This window comes from Anguilla anguilla, chromosome 6 (genome assembly GCF_013347855.1).
Source record: "Anguilla anguilla isolate fAngAng1 chromosome 6, fAngAng1.pri, whole genome shotgun sequence".
Classification (NCBI taxonomy): Eukaryota; Metazoa; Chordata; class Actinopteri; order Anguilliformes; family Anguillidae; genus Anguilla; species Anguilla anguilla.
In genome coordinates, this window is record NC_049206.1 from 55,939,269 (window position 1) to 55,961,657 (window position 22,389).

General features: G+C 50.3%; 1 protein-coding gene across 3 annotated transcripts in view; it reads left to right on the forward strand.

The window, feature by feature from the left end:
* afg1lb (AFG1 like ATPase b) overlaps window positions 1–22,158 on the forward strand; it is a 36,288-nt gene extending 14,130 nt beyond the window's left edge. For 2 of the 3 annotated variants that reach the window (XM_035422196.1, XM_035422195.1), the window contains exons 7-13: window positions 3,605–3,663; window positions 13,136–13,218; window positions 14,676–14,746; window positions 15,035–15,135; window positions 19,575–19,715; window positions 20,117–20,230; window positions 21,417–22,158. In XM_035422196.1, coding sequence (XP_035278087.1) covers window positions 3,605–3,663; window positions 13,136–13,218; window positions 14,676–14,746; window positions 15,035–15,135; window positions 19,575–19,715; window positions 20,117–20,230; window positions 21,417–21,545 — 698 coding nt within the window. In that variant the 3' untranslated portion in view covers window positions 21,546–22,158. Of the gene's footprint in view, window positions 1–3,604; window positions 3,664–13,135; window positions 13,219–14,675; window positions 14,751–15,034; window positions 15,136–19,574; window positions 19,716–20,116; window positions 20,231–21,416 lie in introns of all 3 variants that reach the window. The other variant, XM_035422197.1, reaches the window with a different exon arrangement.
* Window positions 22,159–22,389: the final 231 nt, after the last annotated feature.

Below are 22,389 nucleotides of genomic sequence, written 5' to 3' on the forward strand. Positions count from 1 at the left end.
ATTCCCCCACAGTGAACCGTTCATTCTTACAGGTCTTGGCGTGAAACTATAACGATAGCCGAGGATAGATGTAGATACAGTTTTGTTTAGGGCAAAGAATGGGGAGCAGGTTGCCTCTCTACCACCGTTGTCATCGTGCTAACTGATGTTTGGATAACTTTGGCCCTGTTTCACAAAGCAGGATTACTCAGCTAGCTGGATAACTGCACTGGGTAAAACCCGGAACCCTCCCGAATCTGGAACATGGACTGAAGTTAAAAAGAGCTGCTCTGGGTTTTACTCAGTTATCCAGCTAACTCAGTAATCCTGCTTTGTGAAACGGGGCCGTGTTGGTTAAAGCTATCCAGACATCGGCCAAAGCTGTCCACTCGGTAATCGTGCTTTGTGAAACGGCGCTCGTAGTCGATTGGCCGATGTGAACACGTCCTCACAGTCTAGCTTCTCTGGTCTCGGCCCTCGCATTCATCTGGCCGAGCGGCGGGGCCTTTATGGACCCCGCGGTTCGTGGCGGTTTGTGTAGCGCGTAGCCGCGAGCCGCGAGCCGCTGTTAAAACCTGAATCGGGGTTATATAGCGTTTGTAGATCACAGTGCCATTATGCTGATGCGGAGATGGAGAGAGAGAGAGAGGTGATTTGATCTTTTCCGTCAGACAGAGCCTTTGATAAGCGGTTCATCGCAGCTCTTTAGAGAGCGATACACCTCGCCCACGTTCACCTGCACTGCCCTCTTAAGATGCTCAATAAAGGGCTGGGGGGGGGGGTGGGGGGGGATGCCAGCCCAGCCCTGCTTTTAAAAAGCTCTTTCTTTACTCTTAATCACCGCTTTTTTAATTTGAGTATTTACCATGATGTGGGGAAATGGAGGGCGAGAACTGGGTGCGGGGGAGGGGTGGGGTTGTGCTGGGGGTGTCATGATTTAAGTGCAACCGTAAATGGTTCGCATTCCCTTTCGGGTCCTAAATGCATAACGACTCTCCGGCCCCCCCCCATCCCCCCGTCCCCTTCCAAACCCTCCTTTTGAGGGCTCAGTGTATTTCAAGGGGAAACGTGTGTCCCGTCACCCCCCCAACGCCGCCGCCATGCCTTACCGCCATTGTGTGCATAATCCAGGTCAGTGTCGCTGCTAATTTCCTTAGCTTTGCACAGGCAAGTAGCTGCTCTGGTGCATATAGTCACTGGCCCTGGACCCCCTCCCTCCCTCCCTCCCTCCCCCCCTTATGGGGCCTGTGTCTTTGGAAACCTGGACATGGCTAATTACCGCGGCGCGTTTCGGCGCCATGCATACATAGATGAGGGTGGTGAAATGGACTGACGTTCCCATGTCTTCACTGAGAATGCTAATGTCCCCGCTATTCGAGTGGCCCGTCATTGATGTTTTTCTGAGCGCCCGCCCGTCGCACCGGTCCGCCCCAGCTTCCCCCCCTCCCCCCCCCGATTTTGATGATCCGTCGTTCCGTCGAGGAGGAGGAGAAGAAGAAGAAAAAAAAAAAGCGGGGAGCTCTTAATTACGAGCCTTTTTCATTTTAATTAGAGGGTTAATGGAGACGCGCACGGCCGCTTTGTGGGGACGCGGGCGCGTCGGATGAAAGACGCTGAGATTCCAGCCCGGCTCGTCGCTCGTCCTCCTCCTCCTCGTCCTCTTCCTCCCCGAGACGCCGCCGCCGCCGCCGCGGAGCGCGAGCAGATCGCGCGTTTGAACTCGAGATGTGAAACACTCCTCTCGCGTCCAGCGTGAATTTCGATTCTTTTTTTTTTTCCGGTTATTTGAAAAAAAGAAAAAAAAAAAGGGCCCGCATAATTCGAGGTCACGTTCGCACGTCGGTTGCGTGTTTTCTTCGTAACTCTTAGCGTGCTTGACCCGCGAGGCGACAGCCGTGTTTAGCGTGTTTCGGGGGCTGCAGTCACATGCCAGGAGCTGCCCGGGCGAGACCCTCACATTCTCTCCTCCTGGTTGGGCTTGGCCACAGAACGGTTCTGTGGGCTCTGCTCTTGCTTTTGGAGTAACAGGAAGTACTGGTGACCGAGGGAACGGTTATGTCTAGAAGGAACGGTCAATGTCTAGAGGGAACGGTCAAGTCTAGAGGGAACGGTCAATGTCTAGAGGGAACGGTCATGTCTAGAGGGAACGGTCAAGTCTAGAGGGAACGGTCAATGTCTAGAAGGAACGGTCAAGTCTAGAGGGAACAGTCAAGTCTAGAGGGAACGGTCAAGTCTAGAGGGAACAGTCAAGTCTAGAGGGAACGGTCATGTCTAGAAGGAACGGTCATGTCTAGAGGGAACGGTCAAGTCTAGAAGGCGTCCGACTTCTGTTGCTCTCTTGCGACTCTGGGGAATTTGTGCATACAGTTTCACGTGCCTGATCCAGACCTGTGTCAGATACGTATGGTGTACCAAAACTGTGATGTGTTAAATACAAGGAGGTGGAAAATCCAGGTTCAGAAAGTAAAAGTCCTCCCCAGTATTTTGTTCCCACCACCTGGATTGGCTGATTGGATGGGTGGAAGAAACACACAGCGAGACCTTTACTTTCTGTACCCTGGATTTTCGACCTCCGGCTAGATAAAATAACTGAACTTGAGTAAGATCACCGTCAAAACCTTTGCTTATGCTGTACCGTACAGTCAGAGTCATTGCTTGCCCCATCTTGGACGCTTTCGTTGCTACGGGCAACCTCTCTCCTTCCGCAAATGGGATAGAAGCATCTGATGTGCACGAACTGACAGAAGTCAGATCCCTCCTAGACATGGCCAAGGGAAAGCGAATGCAGCACTTTGGAGTATTTCTATCCCACAATTCCACGCTCTCCTGGCGCAATGTGGCTAAGAGGTTACCTGCCTCTACCTCCGCTCTGAGTCAGCACCACAGCACGGTTTATGAGATCAGCTCAGCCGCGTTCATTCAGAGTAATAACTGTGTCTGTGAATGAACAGAGTCCTTTTCTCTCCCGTCTGCCGCACAGTTTAAAAAGCAAACCGCACACAGCACAAACCGCACACAGCACCACAAACCGCACACAACACACACCGCACACAGCAGCACGCCACACACAGCAGCAGCAGTACACAGCAGCACAAACCGCACACAGCAGCAGCAGTACACAGCAGCACACCACACACAGCAGCGCAAACCGCACACAGCAGCAAACCACACACAGCCGCACACAGCAGCACAAACCGCACACAGCAGCAGCAGCACACAGCCGCACACAGCAGCACAAACCGCACACAGCAGCAGCAGCTGCATCAGAGGCCGTGCGCTGCTTGACCGAAGCTTTGTGTTCGCCTGCGCCGCTTCAGATGAAATTTGTTCCACGGAGCTAATTGAAATCTCTTTTCATTTAGGCCTTAGATATTGTCCGCTCGGAAAACAAGCCTCCCCCCCCTTTGCCCCCCCCCCCCCCCCCTCCCCCCGGCCGCTCATTGTTTGAGAATGTAACGAATTTCGTGCCGCTGCCGGTGTAGAAATCAGTTCCCCTTCTCGCGCATCTCCCTTTTGTGTCCTCCTATTTACCCCGTCAATGGGAGCTTTATTTGCCAATCAGGGAGGGGGAAAAAAGGCATTATTAGGGCCAAACAGTGGAGCTAATACCAATTTTCTCTTTCAGATCTGTATAAAAACGGGCTGCAGAGAGACACTTTCGCCCCGTTCATCGCCCTGCTGAAGGTAACGACGAACTCACACTTTTTAAAAATGTGTTCTCCGTGCGACGGGAGCATTGGTGTAAAGGGGGGGGGGCGGGGGACGGGGGGGCTTTCTTTGATCATACCTGGGACGTGGAAAGGGAGCGTTTCCGCGAATCGTTACAAAGGGTACTGGACACTGAATAACGAGCAGCCCGAGCGGCAGAATTATCCAGCCTGCTTGCATTTCAAAGTGAGGCAGAATGGAAGCAATGGGAGCCACTGATGCTGTAAGCTACTTTGCAATTTAATTGCATTATTGTGAGCAGGTATTGACATTATTCAGGTTTTTTGTTTTTGTTGTTTTTTTTTTTTTTTGTTGCCTCCTGCAATTACAAAGGCGATCTGGGCGCACAATAAACAGGAGAATTATTTTTTCGTGCATTTTGTGAGAGAGTAAATTCTTCCACAATTAATAGGTATTTAAATGTCCAGCTAAATTCAAATGCAAAATAAAAGCGGACTGGATTGTCTGCCTTGTCTGTGTTTTCACCGAGCCCGTTTTCAAACAATTGGTGTGCAGATTTTTAATGTGGCCCAGACCATCAAACGGAGGTGATGGGGGGTGGGGATGGGGGGGGGGGGGCAATGCTCGATGCTCAGGTTCGTATTGAGCCAATTGAGCTCCTGTGGCTTTGAACCAAGGCAGTGGGTATCAGGCACCTGCTACTTCTCTTATTTAATCTCATAAAAATATATGTATCCACTTTCTAACTTTTGACTGTCTCCCTGTCTCACTACCACCCCCCCCCCCCCCAATTTAAAATCACCATTTGTTTTCTGGTGTCACCCCTGCCCCTTGCCCCCACATCCAAAAGAAGTAGGAGAGTATGTGTGTTGGTCTGTATGTGCACACTAGAGGGTGAGCATCTTACACAGCTCTGCTCACACTGCACTACGTGGGCAGCTAGTGCTTCTCTCTTATTGATGGCAAGAGACCGTTAGCCAATAGGGAGCTGCCACGCGATTGGGAGGATTTAAAGCACAGCGATGTCACTGAAACCTGACCCACCTTCGTCCCACAGTCTGCTGACCGCACAGAGCAGGCCCAGTCCTGCTGTGACCACATCATAGGGCCCTGTCGCTCAAATCACGGTCCTCGAGGGCCGAGAACTGCTGGTTTTCCACCCTCCCTTTACCTGGGAGTCAGGTGTGAATCCAGAGCGGCCAATCAGTAGCACTAACTGCTCAGTTAATTGCCCGGGAGAACCAGAAAACGTGGGCTGGATTTGGATTGGAGGGCCAAATTTGAGTCTTCGCGCCAGAGGGCCTGGCCTGCACTCATGGTGAGCACTTTCACTGACAGAGCCGCTTGGGTGCTTGTTTTCTTAAAATACACAGTTTGTTGTTTTTCGAAGGTCAATATACACAAGCTGATCTTTTTTAAAGCCCAATCTCTTGCATTATAGTGGCTGTGTATGAGCTATACAAGTAGGTAGAGGTGGCAGTGTGCAGTATAATGGGTTGGGAATTGGATTTGTAACCCAAAAGTTGCAGGTTCGATTCCCAGGTAGGACACCGTCCTTGTACCCTTGAACAAGGTACCTAAATTGCTTCAGTATATATGCGCGTATGTCCTTCTGGATAAGAGTGTCTGCTTAATACCAGTAATTTTATGTTTTTTTTTTTTTAAGAATTGAGGTAAATAATTATGCATTTATAAGGCTAATGGAGGATAATAGAGTATTTTGTCCTTCATTCCGCTTGATTTCTACCCCCACGGAACCGGCTCTGTCTCAGATGACAGGTCAGAAAGGCACACCTGGATTACGTGGCTGTTTATACCTCCGCTGCAGTGTCACGGCCAATAACACCGAAGGGTTTGATTTCTGCCAGATGAATGTAAAGCTCTTTTTTTTGGTAATGGTTCACTCACCTTTTGCTAGCGGGCGGAAGGCGGGAGAGCGGGGCGAGGAGGTTAAAAATCGCGGGAGGCGGGGGTCGGCCAGGCGTGAGCTGGTGAAACGCCGCGGAATGCCGAAGAATCTTCCACCGCGGCGACTCCATTTACGCTTTCACAGAATCACCATTAAGAGATTAAGTTTAGGGTTCTTTCTCTCTCTTTCTGAAGAACTGGGTGGGAGGGGGAGGGGGAGGGGGGTAAGGGTTTGACGTAAACTTCCTTGTGTTCTGTTTTCTTCAGAGTGCGTTGAGGAAGGCGGTGGGGGGGGCACGAGGGGGGGGGGGGGGTTTCACGCAAATCCCGGTCGCCTCAAAAAGTCATCTTTCTGAAGCGCTGGCTAATCCGCGCTGATTGAGGGTGTTAACACCCCTGCGCCCCCCCCTCCCCCCTTTCTGTGCCTGGCACCCTTTCCCCTGCCGCCGCGTCTCCATTGTGACGCCATCTGTTTCGGCGGCGGCCCGACCGCGGTCCATCGTCCTGCTGCCCCCCCCCCCCCGCGGCCCCCACCTATGGCCGGCTGACTTTAATTGATGAAATTAAAGCTGTCAGGCCCTGCTCCCAGCGACTCCTGGGGAGGACTGTGTGAATGGGTGTGGGCCAGGGCCCTGGGGGGTCAAGGGGGGGGGGGGGGGGGAATTTTGGATTTAGGAGTAGGGGCGGTGGGGGTCAGTATCAGACCTCTTGTCTGACCTCTCCTCATTGGTCAGCTGAGCCGTGGCGAGGGGGTTAATCCCCCGCTGACGTCTTAACTTATCAATTGACTTCTTATTAGCGGCCATCCCGCCAACCCGCCATCCCCCACAATGCCGCGGGGCACCCACCTCGCAAAGGGACCCCCCCCCCCCCCCACGGAGGAGGACCTCAGAGTCACTCCGGCCGCAGAGAGGGGGCGTCGCGGTAAACTCGTCGTCGTTAGCGGTTAGCGCAACTGGCAGAGAGGCATGATGGGAAAGCAGGCTCGTACAAGCGGCGTCGTCACGGTGCGGGTGACGGTGGGCTCCTCCGCGGTGACATCACTGAGGCAGGCGTCTTAACTGCACAGAAGGCTACGGGGCCGTCTATCAAAATAAACAGTGAAGAAGTACATTTAAAAAAAAGGGTTTGCCTTTATCCCAGGAATCGATGTTTTTCGTTTTTGGTGCAGTCAGTATCCAGACGGGACAGGCAGAGAAACGCCCGTGCGCTGGGGGTGGGGATCTACCCGGAAACACATAAAGCGCAGGTAGTGTTTTTTGTTTTGGTTGTTTTTTTTGAGGGGGGGGGTTATTAAATCCCGCTGACAGGTCTCTTCCCCGCCTCCTCTTTCCCGTTCACCCCGCGGTGACCCCCGCGCTTGTCCCACGCGATCGCTCGGGGGTCACGGGTTCGCGTGCGCCGAACCCCGAGGTGCGGCCGCTGGCTTCTTTATTCCGCCTGGCGACGGGGGCGGCATCGCGGGGGGAAATACGATAACCTTAATTTAGGGCCGAGCGTCTCTCTCCCTCTCCCTCTCATTGTGTCCCCGCACGTCTGCTCTTTTTGGCCCTTTTGTGTGGAATAATTACCACATCGGGCCCCTGGCTTAAAAAATAAAAAAAAGAAAAAATTAAAAGAAACGAGTACCTGACAATGCGGCCTCTCCCTGGAAAAAAAAAGTACAAATAAAAAGTATAAAAATCGATGCGTTCTCTGTGAAGGCCTCCCTGAGCTGGAGGGTAAGTGGAGTGGGTCGGGGGGGGGGGGGGGGGGGGGGGCGACGGCACTGAAATTAAAAGAAATTAAAAGAGGGACCACTGAGGGGTGGGGGGGGGGGGGGGGGGGGGGGGGGATGCCTGGGGCTTGGTTTTAGCGGCCGTTCCGGCGGTTACGTTTCGCTCATCCGACTGCGTACGAGGGGGCCGGCCTCCAGCTCAACGGTCATATTTCTGCTTCTCCTCTTCCTCCTCCTCCTCCTCTTTATATTCATCCCCCCCCCCCGGCTCGTTCTCGTCGTTCTTCGCTCTAAATGGCTGCGGATTAGGCCCCAAATTATTGTTTTCATTTAACGGGGGGGGGGGGGGGGCGCAGCTTCGTACTTGATTGGCTGTCCAGCTGAATGACTGTGAGGCAATGTGAATTTTTTCCAGTTTTTTTTTGCAGTTAGCACACGCAGTTGGTTTGGCGTTTTTTTTTTTTTTTTTGTCCAGGGCCACACGGAGGAGCGGTGTGGAGAAGAACCCTAATCCAATAAACGTCTCATTTAGATCATGAAAAGAAAGCAAGAGGACAGACAGGGCCGGCGGGCCCCCCCCAGGCAACCAACCCCCCACCCCCCCCACCCCCCACCCCTCCCAAAAAACCTCCCAACCCTCCCTGCCTCCCAGAAGCCCCAGCAGCGGTGATGCAGGGACTCGCCAAATTAATAAGGAAGTCTCCCCCCCCCCTTCCCCCCCCCCCCCCATTTGATAAGCATCTCAGTGGCAGAACCAGCCTAAGGGGGCACATGGTAGAGCACCAGGAGGGGTAACCGAAAACGCTGAAGACGCTCCTCTAAGAGAGGGCTGGACATGGGCGGGGGGGGGGGGGCGGGACGGGGCGCGGCGGCGGCGGTGAGAAGAACACGTAGCCGCGGCGACGGTGGCCGGGCCAGGCCTGGGCTGGCCGGAGCTGGTCACACTTAAAGGGAATAGATAATTAGGCGTAATTAGTGTGTGCGCATTGTTCCCCTGCCCGGCCCGCGGCCTGAATAAATTTGGCCCAGAAAGGACCAGGAGTGAACACACTTTGATGTGAGAGGAGTCGTCCTGGACTGGCAGCATAAAGGCACTGTTTTAGGCTTTCTTTACCTCCAGCCCCCCCCCCCACCCCAAAAACCACCCCACCCCCCTTTCTTTTCCCCTCCACAGTGGCTGTAGGACACAAACTCCTGAATGGACGACAACCTCCCCTCTCCTCCCACCCCCAGCCCCCACCCCCCCTCTCCTTTACAGTTTCCCAGCCTGTGTTCTTTCAGGCTGGACAATTCTCTCCCCGCACAAAAAAAGCATCAGATGTTTTCTGCTGGTCGTAATGAGGCAGTGGACCCCACCAGAGCGGAGGAGTTAGCTATCCTTGGCTTTTGTTGGCGCTCAATGGCAGCCTCTCTTTGAAAAACCCCAAAAGCAACTTTTAGTAGGGAAAAAAAGCCACTCGTTTTTTATGCTAAAATGAGGCTCGGAAAAACTCGGACAACCGGGGATGGGGGGCGTTGGGGGATGGGGAGTGGTGGGGGGGGGGGGGCAGCAAGCCAGGGAGGGAATTATGGATTAAACTGACTTTGTCGGGTTTTTGTCCTCGTGCTTTTTTTGCGGTTGATACCTTATTGGTTCTGTCCTGGCTCAGATGTGCTGTGATTCTGAGCAGGAGCCATCGGAATGATTGGTTTAGTTTCCGTAGCGATCGGGCTCATCGCGTTTGGTGAAAGGTTTCCACTGTCAATTTTAGCGCCTTATGTTCTCTCCCTTCTGGAGGGCGTGCAGTGCCTGATGGGTCATGGACTAACGAGTGGGTGTGAGCGTGCGTGCGTGTGCGCGTGTGTGTGTGTGCCTGCGTGCGTGCGTGTCTGCGTGTGTGTGCGTGCGTGCATGCGCGTGTGTGTGTGTGTGCGCGTGCGTGTCTGCGCGTGTGTGTGTTTGGCAGAACTCCCAAATCTTAATCCCAGGGTATCCACAGCAGAGGAGGTGGCCATCGCTTAGCCAGTTTCCAAGCGTTTGTCATGTGGCCTGGGTGATTGAGACAGCCTGTGTTGACACTTTTTTTAGAAAAAAAAACATCTGAAGCAAAAGGGAAATGATCATTAATAATCTACTGTGTGCCATTTAGTGTATCGTGTGTGTGTGTGTGTGTGTGTGTGTGTCTATGTGTGCTTCAGAATGCGTTATGTAGCATTAAACCCAGATATAGACATTTAGCATTTTTTTGTTGTTGTCACATCTCAACTTTAATCTTGACTTCAACTGCTTGCTGTTTGAGATTACATTTCCACTGGATTTATACACGTCTGATTTATTTTATTAGGCCAATATTAGTGAGGTTGGCAGTGTTACACGCTCGTCATTAAACTCCGCTGTGGGCTGACTGACGCGCGGCGTGCGTCCGGCTCGCGGGAGGCAGGGAATTGTGGGACGGCGGCCGCCGCCTGCGGCGCGGAGGGGTCACGCGGGAGGGCGAGGAGAGCAATCCGTGAGGAGTGCAAAGTTTTAACGAACCCCCGTCTGGAATATAATTATGTAATGATCCCCGAAGCCCCGAGAGGAGCCCATCTGATTATAAGTAACCAATGGAATTACGGCTGATTGTTTCCTTTCCTTTTTTTTTTTTTTTAAACCCCCACCCCCCAACCCCCACCACAAACGATCCATGAAGTAAACCATTAGGTGTCAAGCTACGCGTGAGACAAAAGAGGAGGAAGAGAAAAAAAATGTACACGGCTCGATACACCCGTGACTGGGGCTGTTGAGACTATTTACGTTCCCGGCGCGGCGGAGGGTCACCGCGGGTTGATGAAATGACGCGTCCCTTTTGTGCCGCAATTGAGGACGTGTCAGGTTGTTATTACGCCTGATTCAGCCGATCGCCTCAGAAAGGGAACTCTGCTCGCGAAAGCGGGGACCGTGATAAAAGTTGACAGCACGGAAGAATAGAATATTTCGGTCCTCTAGCTTTGTAGTGATTGCTAATTATTCCCAGTTCAAGGAGGAACGCTGGCGGGAAACTCGCTGATTTAATAATTTGCCCGAGCCGTCATCGAACGAACGCTTGATTCAAATCCGTTCGTTTTTTATCCCCCCCCCCCCCCTTTAATGTGAAGAATGAGCTAGATTAGATTATGTTTGACATGCGTCTTGTTAACGTTACACTCTCTGAATAATAGGCACAAAAAAAAGTCTTTGGGAAATGTATGGTTTGACCGGTAAATGTGTCAAGATTAACTTTCTCTAGTATCGAATGAGCCAAAACATTACATTAGTCATATCTACACGTTATATAGAATGTCTTGTTTTCGGTGGATGAGAGGGCTGGAGAGAAATGGGGACATAGCAGAACTTTTCCAATACACACGTTTGAATGTGACTTAAATTGTGTAATAATGGCTTGAGGCTAGGTCCTAAAGCGAACTATGACCTTTGTAGTGTCACATGATGCTCTAACACAGATTGTTTATCCTCTCTGCTTCCCTTTAAGGTGTCAGATCACAAACATGTGATCAGAGTGTTAGTAACTGAACATTATAGTGCTGATGTAACAATCGCTACTGGTAACTGAAAGCAACGGAGTTCTAGAACACTGACTTAGAGGGTTGAAAATGCTCTTCAAAGGGTTAACTACAGGAGATTTCAGGAGTTTCTTGAGCTACATTGCAGTACACTGCATCCATTGATCTTGATCACCCTCCTTTTACAAGATTGATCAAATTAGAATGTTTTGCCTTTAAAGGTCGAAAGAGAGAACGTTCACTGTTAATAATGCAGAGTTGACTATATAGTGGCTTTACAGAATCTATCGCAATTCCCCCCTTCGGATCAAAACTGGATTGATGTGGATAGGAGTCCTCTCCTACGTGAAAATAAATGTAAAAATAAACATAACTGGATTGAAATCACCCCTTGTCGGTGCGTACATTTCGCTTGAGGGTGCAGAGCAGAGCTCCTCCAGCAGGGGGCGTTTATGAACGAGCTCAGGTCAGGGGCGAAGGAGGCCTGGAACTAGCATTCCAGCTCTTCTTTTTCACTTCTGAGGATCAGTGAAAACATTCTTCTCACTCACATTCAAGCTACATGGTGACGGGGGTGGCAGTGACGGTGTTAATGCTATGCAATGTTGCCCCCAGGCCAATGAAACCTTTTTTTTTTTGTGTGTTTACACCACATGTACATTTTTAACTGCACTGAAACATTCAAATTTAACAGAATGAAACGTGAGCAGCTCATTCAAATGAGCACCGTTAAGGCAGTTATAGTGGAGTATCCAGCTGTAGCACTGGACTGGAGTTCAATCCTAGTTTAGTGCTTACTTTGAGCAGAATCCTAGGAGAAAAACACCAGGATTGGCATTGGCCCCACCCAGGACGGTTCCATTCAGTAGTGGTTCCATTGGCAAATCCAAATTTGGAGAAAAGAGCAAAATGAAGGATCACTTGTTGTTCCCAAAGTACTGTTGCTCACTCCATAATTTCTTTTCAGTCTTTTTAAAAATGTTTATTTTTACATTGCCTTATATTCATATTTTCCTTACAATATTTACTCAAGTTCAAATTGGTTTTGAGAGCCAGCAGCATGAATTCAAATGCGCAATGAAAGGGCCTCATTTATTTATTTTTTTTACCTTTGTGTGCGTGTGGAGGGTGTCTACAGAATTTTCCAGTGACTTGAAATTCAGGGGCAACTTGCAGTGAAGTAAATGCAATATGTTTTCAATTAAAATGCTCATCTAGACAATGCACTCTACTTTCAGAAAAGAGAAGGGGAAAAAAGAAAAGACACTTAATGCCTGTGGATTGTGCTGGATAGCTAAAGGTTAAGAGTCCTGACTGCTTGCGGTACTTTGGTTTGAGGACGCGGAGGAGAATGCCGGGGTGGGGGGGGGGCGGGGGGGGGGGGGGGATGTCCTTGGCCATTGTTTCCGCGGGCCCTGCTACCGTTGCTTTGAAATTTACTGAATTCAGCCATCTTTATTTTCTTCTTTCACAACAACAAAAAAAGAAGAAGAAGAAGACGAGGAAGAAGAAGAAGAGAAAAAAAAAAGACGAGCTCAAAAGGCTGGGAGAGATTCCGCGGCCTGCCGCCCCCCGCTCCCGCGAGCAGCTGTCCTGGGCACTCGAACCTCTCTCTCTCACAAAACCCAACTATGAAATTAACTTAAGGGAGAGAGGGAGGGAGAGAGAGAGAGAGAAAGATGTTCATATCTGTGTTTTAAAGGTAAAATTAGCCGTCGCTACAAGGCTCCGTTTTTCACTTTTCACCCGAAAGGGAAAAGGCCTTTTTTTATCGCGGTGAAGTGGCACTACAGCGTGCTCTGATAAATTCTGTCGATCGTGGATTTATTCCTCTGACACTGTGATTGGTCTTATTGAAAGGGATGGTGTTTGGCTAGGAGGTGAAGCCACGGTGTAAAGGGGACAGCTATAGACGCACTGAAGTCATTAATTTGTGCTGTTGGCAGTTTGGGTCTTTCACAGACGTTTGTGTCTTTCACAGACGTTTGTGTCTTTCACAGACTTTGACATATTTCACAGAGCACAGAGCAGCGATGTTGGGACGCGTGAAAAGATTTCACATTGGGCCCCACCACCCCAGAAAATCCCATGTTCTAATATTTTTTTGGAAGGCCCCTGTCAGTCAGGGCCCTTGGAATCATACAAACTACGCCCCCCCCCCCGCCCCCACCAACCCCCACGGCGACCCTGGTGCATGGCAGCAAATTTAACTTTCTTTTTTTTAACAGAATGTAGGTGATCCTCTTTCAGCCAGTAGTTTGACCTGCTGCGATGTAACTGTCATGTGTTCCGTGCGAGTGTCCAATGGCGTCTCCCCGTCTTGTCTTGTGTGTTTTGCAGGAACGCTGCCAGGTCGTTTGCCTGGACACTGGAATGGACTACCGCCAGAGGGACATGCCCGCTGCGGGGAAGCTCTACTACCTGTGAGTAGGGGGGAGAACGGGTGCACCCCCAAATCCTAAAATCCTTCTGGATGTCATAACGTCACTCTGCAGAAGACCTCCAGCAGAAAGGAGACTGCACGCGGTGTAACGCTGTCCAAATACCCAATCACGGAAATGAGAGACGACTTAACACACTCTTTTCCTCGCTGATTTCCACCCCCCAGTATAAAGTGCAATAACAGTTATCGCAATGTGTATTTTATTTTTCTTTCTATCTCCCTTGCCCCCCCCCTCCCCTTTACATCTGTTTTAATGATGTGATGGATTGGCCCAATTTCCCTCCCCCTCAAAGGGCCCTTGTGCACGTCCCCTCAGATAACACCCCGTTCTTTTTTTTTTTTAGATTTTTTTTTTTGTTAATTGTTTTTGTCCCCCCCCCACCCCCCCCCGGCCATCTTTTTTTTACACAGCTCCGTGTGGGGTAATGCACCAAGGGGCCCCCGCTCGTCAATAGCCTTCTCTTAAGCCATTGAGCCGCTCCCTGCCTGTGTTAAGCCCACAGATGTAAACCTGCTCCGGGAGGGTCACTGGTCCCTCTCTCCCCGCCGCTCCGCAGGGTCACCCCGCGCCGGAGGGCCCCGCTTTGAACACGAGAGGTTCTCATGGCACCCGCTAGCCACTCCCCCCCCCCCCCCCCCCCATCCCCAGCCCCCGCGGCCCCGCCCCAGCGGCCCCACTCGCCCTCGTCGCTGTGCGCAAGCGACGCCTGCTTCCCCCCCACTTCCTGTTCCGCGCGCCGGGGGAAGGTTTTTCGGATGGTTTCGTTATTATTTTAAAATGTTTTTGCATGTCTTACTTTCTGTTCAGCTGTCATACGTCACTCATGATAATATATTTGCATACGCATTATATGTTGATAAATGCATGCAGGTGTGTGTGTATTCACACACACACACACACACACACACACACTCTCTCTGTCTTTCTCTGAAGCAAATGTAGATGCACACACACACACACACACACAGAAAAACGCTGAAACACACACACGTGCGCACACGAGCACACACTCACACTCAGACAGACATGCAACACACGCGCGCGCGCGCGCTCGCGCTCACCGGCCTCTGCGGATGCTTGACTGTTCTGCCTGTTGCCTGTTATTTGGCTTGCTGGGGGGGGAAGGCAGCGGCCCTTTATTCCCGTTGTGTGCCCACAGCATTAATGGATTTGCTTTTCCTCTATTGCCTCATTACGGGCTTCGCCTTTCGAGTGTGTAGCCGTCTTTCAGTGTATGCAAATAAGCGGCGAATCATCTTCCCCGAGAGTTAATATTCCCCCCGCTTTTCATGCGCATCGGAAAATCTAATGTTTGTATTTAGAGTGTAACATCCTGTTCTTTTGTGCCGGGCGAAAAGCTAAGCGGGACCCAACAGATGTTTGATCTTGCCTTCAAGTGTTATTAATATCATATTCTATTGTCCCATTCACTGTAGCACAAGCGAGGCTGATGTGCGGGCAGACATGGATAAGCTGTTTGATGAGCTGGCGCAGAAACAAAATGATAGTACGTAAGTTAATTTCTCTTGAAAGAGAATACATTTGGGAGGACAATGGGGCCCCAATCTCCGCTGACCAATTAATAAGTTCCACTGGTGATGCTGGGTGGAGGGGTGCGGACTCAAGTGGCTGCCATTGTATCAGTATTTTGTCTGATTTCTGTGTTGAATCATTCGCTATTATTTATCCGGCTATGCATTTCCTCGCTTGGGAGGGATGAGTTTTTTTTTTTTTTTTTTTTGTACGCTGTTGTAATTACCCAGGCAAGAAACATGCTTTGTTCGTGTTCCCATAGTTACTCGACCAAGGATTCTCGAAGTGCAGGGCAGAAAGCTGCGTTTGAGCAAAACCTGCGGGACCCTCGCGGACTGTACCTTCGAGGAGCTGTGCGACCGCGTGAGTGAAAAATCCACGAAAAGACGCGAACGCGCACCCAGCTAGCATTTTCAGGCCTGGCTTATTTTTAATTTTATTATTCCGGAAGGTCATTTGTTGTTGCTGTTGTCATTGTTACCGAGGAATTATTAAACGATTTTTCCCCCGCAGCTGGCAAACGCTTAGCCGTATGTGACCGAGAGCGGCTATGTAAAAAAAAAAAAAAAAAAAACAATACTTTATTTTCCCCGTCTCTCTCTCTCTGTCTCTCGCTGCGTCATAAGACAGTTTACTCAGCCATGACCTTTCGCGGCTCCTGCGCGCTCTGCGGCTGCTCGTCCCGCTGCTCGCGCCGAGAAACTATTATCTATAAATTGACATTTAATAACGCGGAGCTGCGGTTGGTGAATGGGTCGCTGCAATCGAAAAACTGAATACGGGGCTGAAGTGGCGGTTATTATGATGATTTGTGCCACTCACACAAAAGATTGAACTGTGCCATTTAAATTGTCACCTCTGGAAAATTATATATATCCAGCCGAGTACTTGAAATTAAAACAATGTTGTATGCAAACGGGCCAGTATTAATTTGGGGTGGGGAGGAGGAGGGGGGGAGGGAGTGCTAGAATTGGGGCTGTGTATAAATGCTCAGTACATGCATGATGATTTCTCTTATAAACCTGCTGCACAAAACAGGCTCGTTTTAGTTTAAACATGCTGGAAAAACTTGCTGTCATCTCATAGGACAACCAGGCCCTTGGGCTCAACGTACCTTGTGATGACACCTGCCACCTATTTAATTGTTGTCTTTTAAAATGAATCTTTCACCACCTCGAGCAGCAGTAGCCAGTCTTGTTTTTGGAAATGTTGTGCATGGAGTTTTTTGGAAATCGACTGTCACCATTTGAAAAATACAGGATGCTTAAATGAAGTAACCCTTTTACTGTGTAAATGGAGTCGTTTGCCTCAAATCTGAATAGTGAACTTAAATTAAACGTTATTACAAGTTTGATAAATGTTTTGATTGATTCAAATATGGTGTGAGAGTCTCCCTAGTGGCACATTTGGCTATAGCCCTTAAGGTCTGACTTGGATCTGGATCACTAAGGTGTCAGTCGTCATGTCAGTCGGCACGGTAACCTTTGCCTTTTTAAATCTGTCTATGACATCATCATGCTCATGTGCATAGTCTTTTGACCAATGACTTGAAGTTTAGCTGGCCAATGGGCAGTGTCAAAATAGGCGGTCAGCTGACCAAGGGCATGTCAGAGGGCACTTGTGCTAGCCCTCCCCATCCTGAATTGGGGGGTGCGTTGCAGAAATGGGATGTACCTACAGCACAAATTAGCTATTTTTAACCCTTTGAAGAGGTTTTTTGGAATGTTTTTTTTTCTTCCAAAATTCTAGTCAATGTTCTAGAACTCCATCGCTTTCAGTTACCAGCAGTGATTGTTACATCAGCGTTAGAATGTTCAGTTAAGAACATTCTAATTGTTCAGTTGCGATCTCACGCCTTAAAGGGTTAATGAAGGAGGAGATGGGAGTGCTTGGGTGAGGGACCTGTGTGGGATAAAGTGCAAGCAGTGGCGAAATGCTTCGCTCGGTTAATGATTAAACACCGCACCGCAGGTTACATCACCGTCTTCATTCCCAAGCCCGATTATAGCCAGACTGGGGTGTTCAAATTCAGGAGTTCACTGTTTGGATAAGCACTGGAGAGCGGGAGAAAGGAACCATTTAATGCAGGGACCGCTTCTTTCTTTTTTTACATACACGTAACACTGGCAGCACTCAAAACTACATGACCTAAAATGTGGCAACAAGTGTCCTTCAGGCTGGCACCCTTTTGAAATTTCTTCAGCGAGGAAAGAGGGACAGCTTCACACGTGTTCCGACCACTGACGCGAAAGGGCCAATGACGTAACTGCGAGTATGCTAATATACAACGCGGGTCCGGCTACGACACGTCGACTGGGAACCGCGCCGCGTGGCGTTTACTGTGTGGAACGTTGAGGGTCTCAGCGTTCTGAGAGTGACGCGTGTAAGTGACGTACCGCCGTCCGCGCAGACCGCTCGTGCTTGTGGCCCTGCTCGAGGCCCAGGTTGTTGTTTTGGAACCGGCGTGAATGTTGGTTCCGTGTCGCCAAATAGAGAATTTCCAAGACTACTACTAAGATATCCGGCATCTATTTTGGATGAAACTTGAGAAGTTGGGCCGGGGGTGGGGTGGGGGGGGGTGGGGGGAGTCGGTAGTGGTGAAGTCATCTTTTACACAAACCCTCAACCACCCCCCCCCACACACCCCCAGCTTCCACTCAACTGCTCTGTGCCATTAGGACTCACCCCCCCCCCCCCCCCCCCGTTCCTGGCTGCTGGATAAGAACAGCACTTTAGCGAAACAGAGCGCCGATATCCAGCCTCTCTCGCTGGCGTTCGGGGGATCTGCCAGCTCCCAGCACGCCCCCCACGCCTCCCCCCCCCCCCGGGGCTGTCAGGAGTGGTCTGAGACACCACTGAAATGGGTGCTGAACCCCCCCCTGAAGAGCCCTCAGCCTGTTCCCACTGCCTTTTAGGAACGGCGACGGCATCGGTGCCATGGACGGGGGCGGGGGAGGCGGGGGCCGGGGGGGTGCATTGTGCTACCTCCGCATCACACGTGAAAACTCTAATGCATCCCTCTCTCCTGCTTACTTGCCCCCCCCCACCCCCCCCCCCAAAAAAAGCCAGCGTAGTTTAGAAGAAGCAGTGATAGTCGCTGCTTTGAGCCGAAGCTCAGCCCGACGCTTCCTTACTCAGATCTGAGTCCGTTCTGCTGTTCCAAAAGTTTCTGCCATCCATCACAGTTCAGTCTGTCTGTCTATCTTAAGGGCTCTACAGTGCTCCCATTTTAGGGGCATTAACTCCTTAAATTTGATGTGTGCCAACTGGAGAAAAAAATAATGCAGTAGCACATCTGCTAATTGGGATGCATTAGTGTGCTCCTAAAATTGCTCAAGTTAGGAGCAGATGTGCTCCTTGGGGGAAAAAAAACGTTAGTGTATAGCTCCACTCAGATCTTTGCGTCTATCGTGGCTAGCCTTGGATTAAGACAGTCCCACTACAGAACAAAAGTCTAGAAGTGGTTATGCATCTGCACTTGAAACCAGGTGGTGATAGGTTTGATTCCCAGGTAGATCACTACAGGTGTCTCCTTTGAGTGCGATAGAGATACAGATATGCTTTTATTGAACGCCGTGGGGTAATTTGTCCTCTGCATTAGACCCATCCTTAGTTACTTAGGAGCAGTGGGCAGCCACAGTGCAGCGCCCGGGGACCAACTCCAGTTCTGAGGCCAGTGCCTTGGTCAAGGGCACCTGCAGGAGCGCACCTAACATGCATGTCTTTGAGTGTGGGAGGAAACCGGAGTACCGGGAGTAAACCCACGCGAGCGAGAAGCTTACACATACACATTAGCACACTTATCCAGGGCAACTTACGCAGCTTAAATACATTCCGTTTATGCTGTATCTGAAGCAATTCGGTGCTTTCCATGGGGGTACAATGACCTCACCCGGGAATCAAACCAACTACCTGGGAGTTACGAGTCCAGTTCCCTGACCGTTAAGCCAACCACAGCCACCCGACTTTCAATCCTGTATTTACGTTCTTTTCTTTCTTTCTCTCCTTACTGTCCTGTTCTCCCTTTGAAAAAGCCCATTTAGTGAGGAGCGTTGTAAAGCTAGGATCGTTCTGGCACAGCAACCCCCTGATCGTCGGCAGAGTCAGTTTGTCGAGGCGCATTAGCATCTGTTTCCCCGTCGTTTTTCATTACACTTAGACATTTATCAGATCGCGGGGGGGGGGGCGGGGCGGGGGGGGGGGACGACTCGGAAAAGTGCGCACAAAAAAAGGAGAGGCTAGGAGACGGTGGCTAATTATCAGTCTCGCAACCGGTAGTCTGGAGTCATTAAACATGACGGCGCGATGTCAAGTGCCTCAGTGGATGCAAGATGAGCGCACTGTGCTTTGAGTAGCGAGCTGATTTGAGGTCGCCGTGGTAATTGCGGCAAATAAGACAATACAAAATATATTAATACGTAAATATGCAAAAAAAACCTTAAAAAGTCGTACTTGGATAAGTGCACTTGGTACAGGTAATGATGGCGAGCACAGAAACGAGTGCTTGGTGCTTTGTGCTTTTGGGGCGGCAGTGTAGTATAATGGGTAAGGAGTTGGTCTCGTAACCTAAAGGTCACAGGTTCGATTCCCAGTGCTGTTGTACCCTTGAGCAAGGGTACTTAACCTGCATTGCTTCAGTATATATCCAGCTGTATAACTGGATACAATGCAAAAAAAAAATGCTATGTAAAAAGTTGTCTAAGAGCATCTGATAAATGCCTGTAATGAAATGTAATGTAATGTAATGCCTGTAATGTAATGTAATGTAATGCCTATAATGTAATGTAATGCTCTGTGCACAGCCGGTGGGTGCTGGGGACTACCTGGAGCTGGCCAGGCACTTCGACACCGTCTTCATTCGGGGCGTTCCCCGGCTCACGCTGAAGGAGCTGAACCAGGCGCGGCGTCTCATCGGCCTGATCGACACCCTCTACGACAACAAGGTGCGCCGCCAGCCACGCGCTGAGGCCCCGCCCCCCTTTTCACCGGGTGCCGGGGCAACCCGGGGGGGGGGGGGGGGGGGGGCTGATCCACAGTCCAGATAGTGAGTGACTTCAGGCCGGACCTGCAGTGCTGACTTTGGCCCAGGATCAGCTCAAATCCGGCCCGGGGGTCATCTTCTGTCTGGGATGTTGAGTTCCTGCATACACGGCTATAGAGCCCTATAGCACTGGAGTTGGCGGACTCCAACTCCCAGCATCCTTTTTGCTATGGTCATGCACCGCACTCAGGCACTCACTTAGACCCCCGTAGCGTCTGTCCCTCTGCCGGGGTTGGGCGGGTGGAGTCAGGGTACAGCAGTGCGGACGGTGACCAGGTGGTGGCGCTCTCGCTCTCGCTCCAGGTGCGGGTGGTCATCCTGGCCCAGGCTCCGCCCCACAGGATATTCGTTCACGCCCAGCAGAGCCCGGAGGACGAGGGGCACAGGATGCTCATGGATGACCTGGGACTGGGCAAGGTGAGACCCCAGAGCACTGACACCCCGCTGGGGAATAGGACTTAGACTGTCCCTAAAGGGGGAAAGGTGATGTAGACTACGTAAGTGTTTTCCCCTAAAGGGGGAAAGGTGATGTAGACCACCTAAGTGTTTTCCCCTAAAGGGGGAAACGGGATGTAGACTACCTTAGTGTGTTCCCCTAAAGGGGGAAACGGGATGTAGACTACCTTAGTGTGTTCCCCTAAAGGGGGAAAGGTGATGTAGACTACCTAAGTGTGTTCCCCTAAAGGGGGAAAGGTGATGTAGACTACCTAAGTGTTTTCCCCTAAAGGGGGAAACGGGATGTAGACTACCTAAGTGTTTTCCCCTAAAGGGGGAAAGGTGATGTAGACTACCTAAGTGTTTTCCCCTAAAGGGGGAAACGGGATGTAGACTACCTAAGTGTTTTCCCCTAAAGGGGGAAAACGGGATGTAGACTACCTAAGTGTTTTCCCCTAAAGGGGGAAAGGTGATGTAGACTACCTTAGTGTGTTCCCCTAAAGGGGGAAAGGTGATGTAGACTACCTAAGTGTGTTCCCCTAAAGGGGGAAAGGTGATGTAGACTACCTAAGTGTTTTCCCCTAAAGGGAGAAACGAGATGTAGACTACCTAAGTGTTTTCCCCTAAAGGGGGAAAGGTGATGTAGACTACCTAAGTGTTTTCCCCTAAAGGGGGAAAGGTGATGTAGACTACCTAAGTGTTTTCCCCTAAAGGGGGAAACGGGATGTAGACTACCTTAGTGTGTTCCCCTAAAGTGGCAAAGGGGATGTAGACTGCCTCGTTTCTCTTAAAGTAGGAAAGGGGATCTAGACTACCCGAGTGTTTTTCCCCCGAGAGGATGAAATCGCAGAATTGCACTAGCGCCTCGTCCGTTGTGTGGTTGGGCTCCAGCACTGTCCAGCTGCCCATCGTTTCTCTCTCACGCGCTTCTTTTCACCTCTTTTTGAAACCATCTCGTTCTGCGGCTCAGTCTCAGTCTCAGTCCACTGATTGATTATCAGCGATGAAGTGCCAACTGTGCACTGTTCAGCAGCTGTGGGGGGAGCCTGGAGTTATTATCTCCACAAGCACCCCTCAGCTGCCACACAGAGGGGGGGCCGGGGAAATGGAACGAAGGACTGAGACACGGAGCCGTTACCGTGGTAATGATCACCTGACTGCTGTCCAGGACGCGTGGAGGAAGTTCTCCATATTCACGGCCGAGGAGGAGATCTTCGCCTTCCGACGGACGGTTTCCCGCCTGGCCGAGATGCAGACGGCGCAGTACTGGGCAGCGGGGGACAGGAGCGGCGCGTAGCTGCGCAGACGCATGCGCATGCGCAGCCGGACCTGCGCAGACACAGCCGACTGCAGCGGGAATACGAGCCGGTCCCTTCAGTGCAGTGCACCTGACCCGTCAAATAAATACTACAATAACATAGTTTTTTCATCTTGTACATACTCAGAACATTATAAATATAGAAAGGTATTTATATTTTTCAGCAGCTTCATTGCAGTCCTTCATTTCATTAATTGGAAGGTAACCCTTGTATGAATGATGATAATAACAGGTCTTAAGTTTAAGAAATTCTGTTAAGTTGTAGTTAAGTGGATTTGAGTTCCGAGCTGAATTTCATTTTTAAAAACGGACGTTACCGAGCGCAGTAAAAAATGAATTGATCATAAACAATAAAGTAGATATCATATTAAACTTCCTTTGACAGCATATTTGTGTCTTTATGGCAGGTTGTGAACCTTTTTTATTGTAAAACAAACCACAAAATGTGGACATTATAGCTCCCTCTGCCAGCATCTTTCTGGAACTGGCTTTCATGAATTCCAGGTTTCCTACACTAGGGTCCTTGCCCTTGCTGGAATGAGACACATTGCTCCATTTTATTTGAAAATAAATTTGTTTAATATGTGTGAAATGTCTCTCAGAGATGTACCTTTTAGAACTGTGCATATGGCAAATTGGTACTGCTTGATAAAATAGTGTCATTTATTATTGGTCTGTCACCCGAACAGTTTTAATGTCTGGCCAAATCCTAGACTATAGTTATGGAAGGTATGGAGCTCCACCTTGTGGATAATGTGGAATCTGCAATTATAGTTGATGGCAAAAACAAGGCCCAGTTCCCTGAGTTGCACTGTGCCTTGCA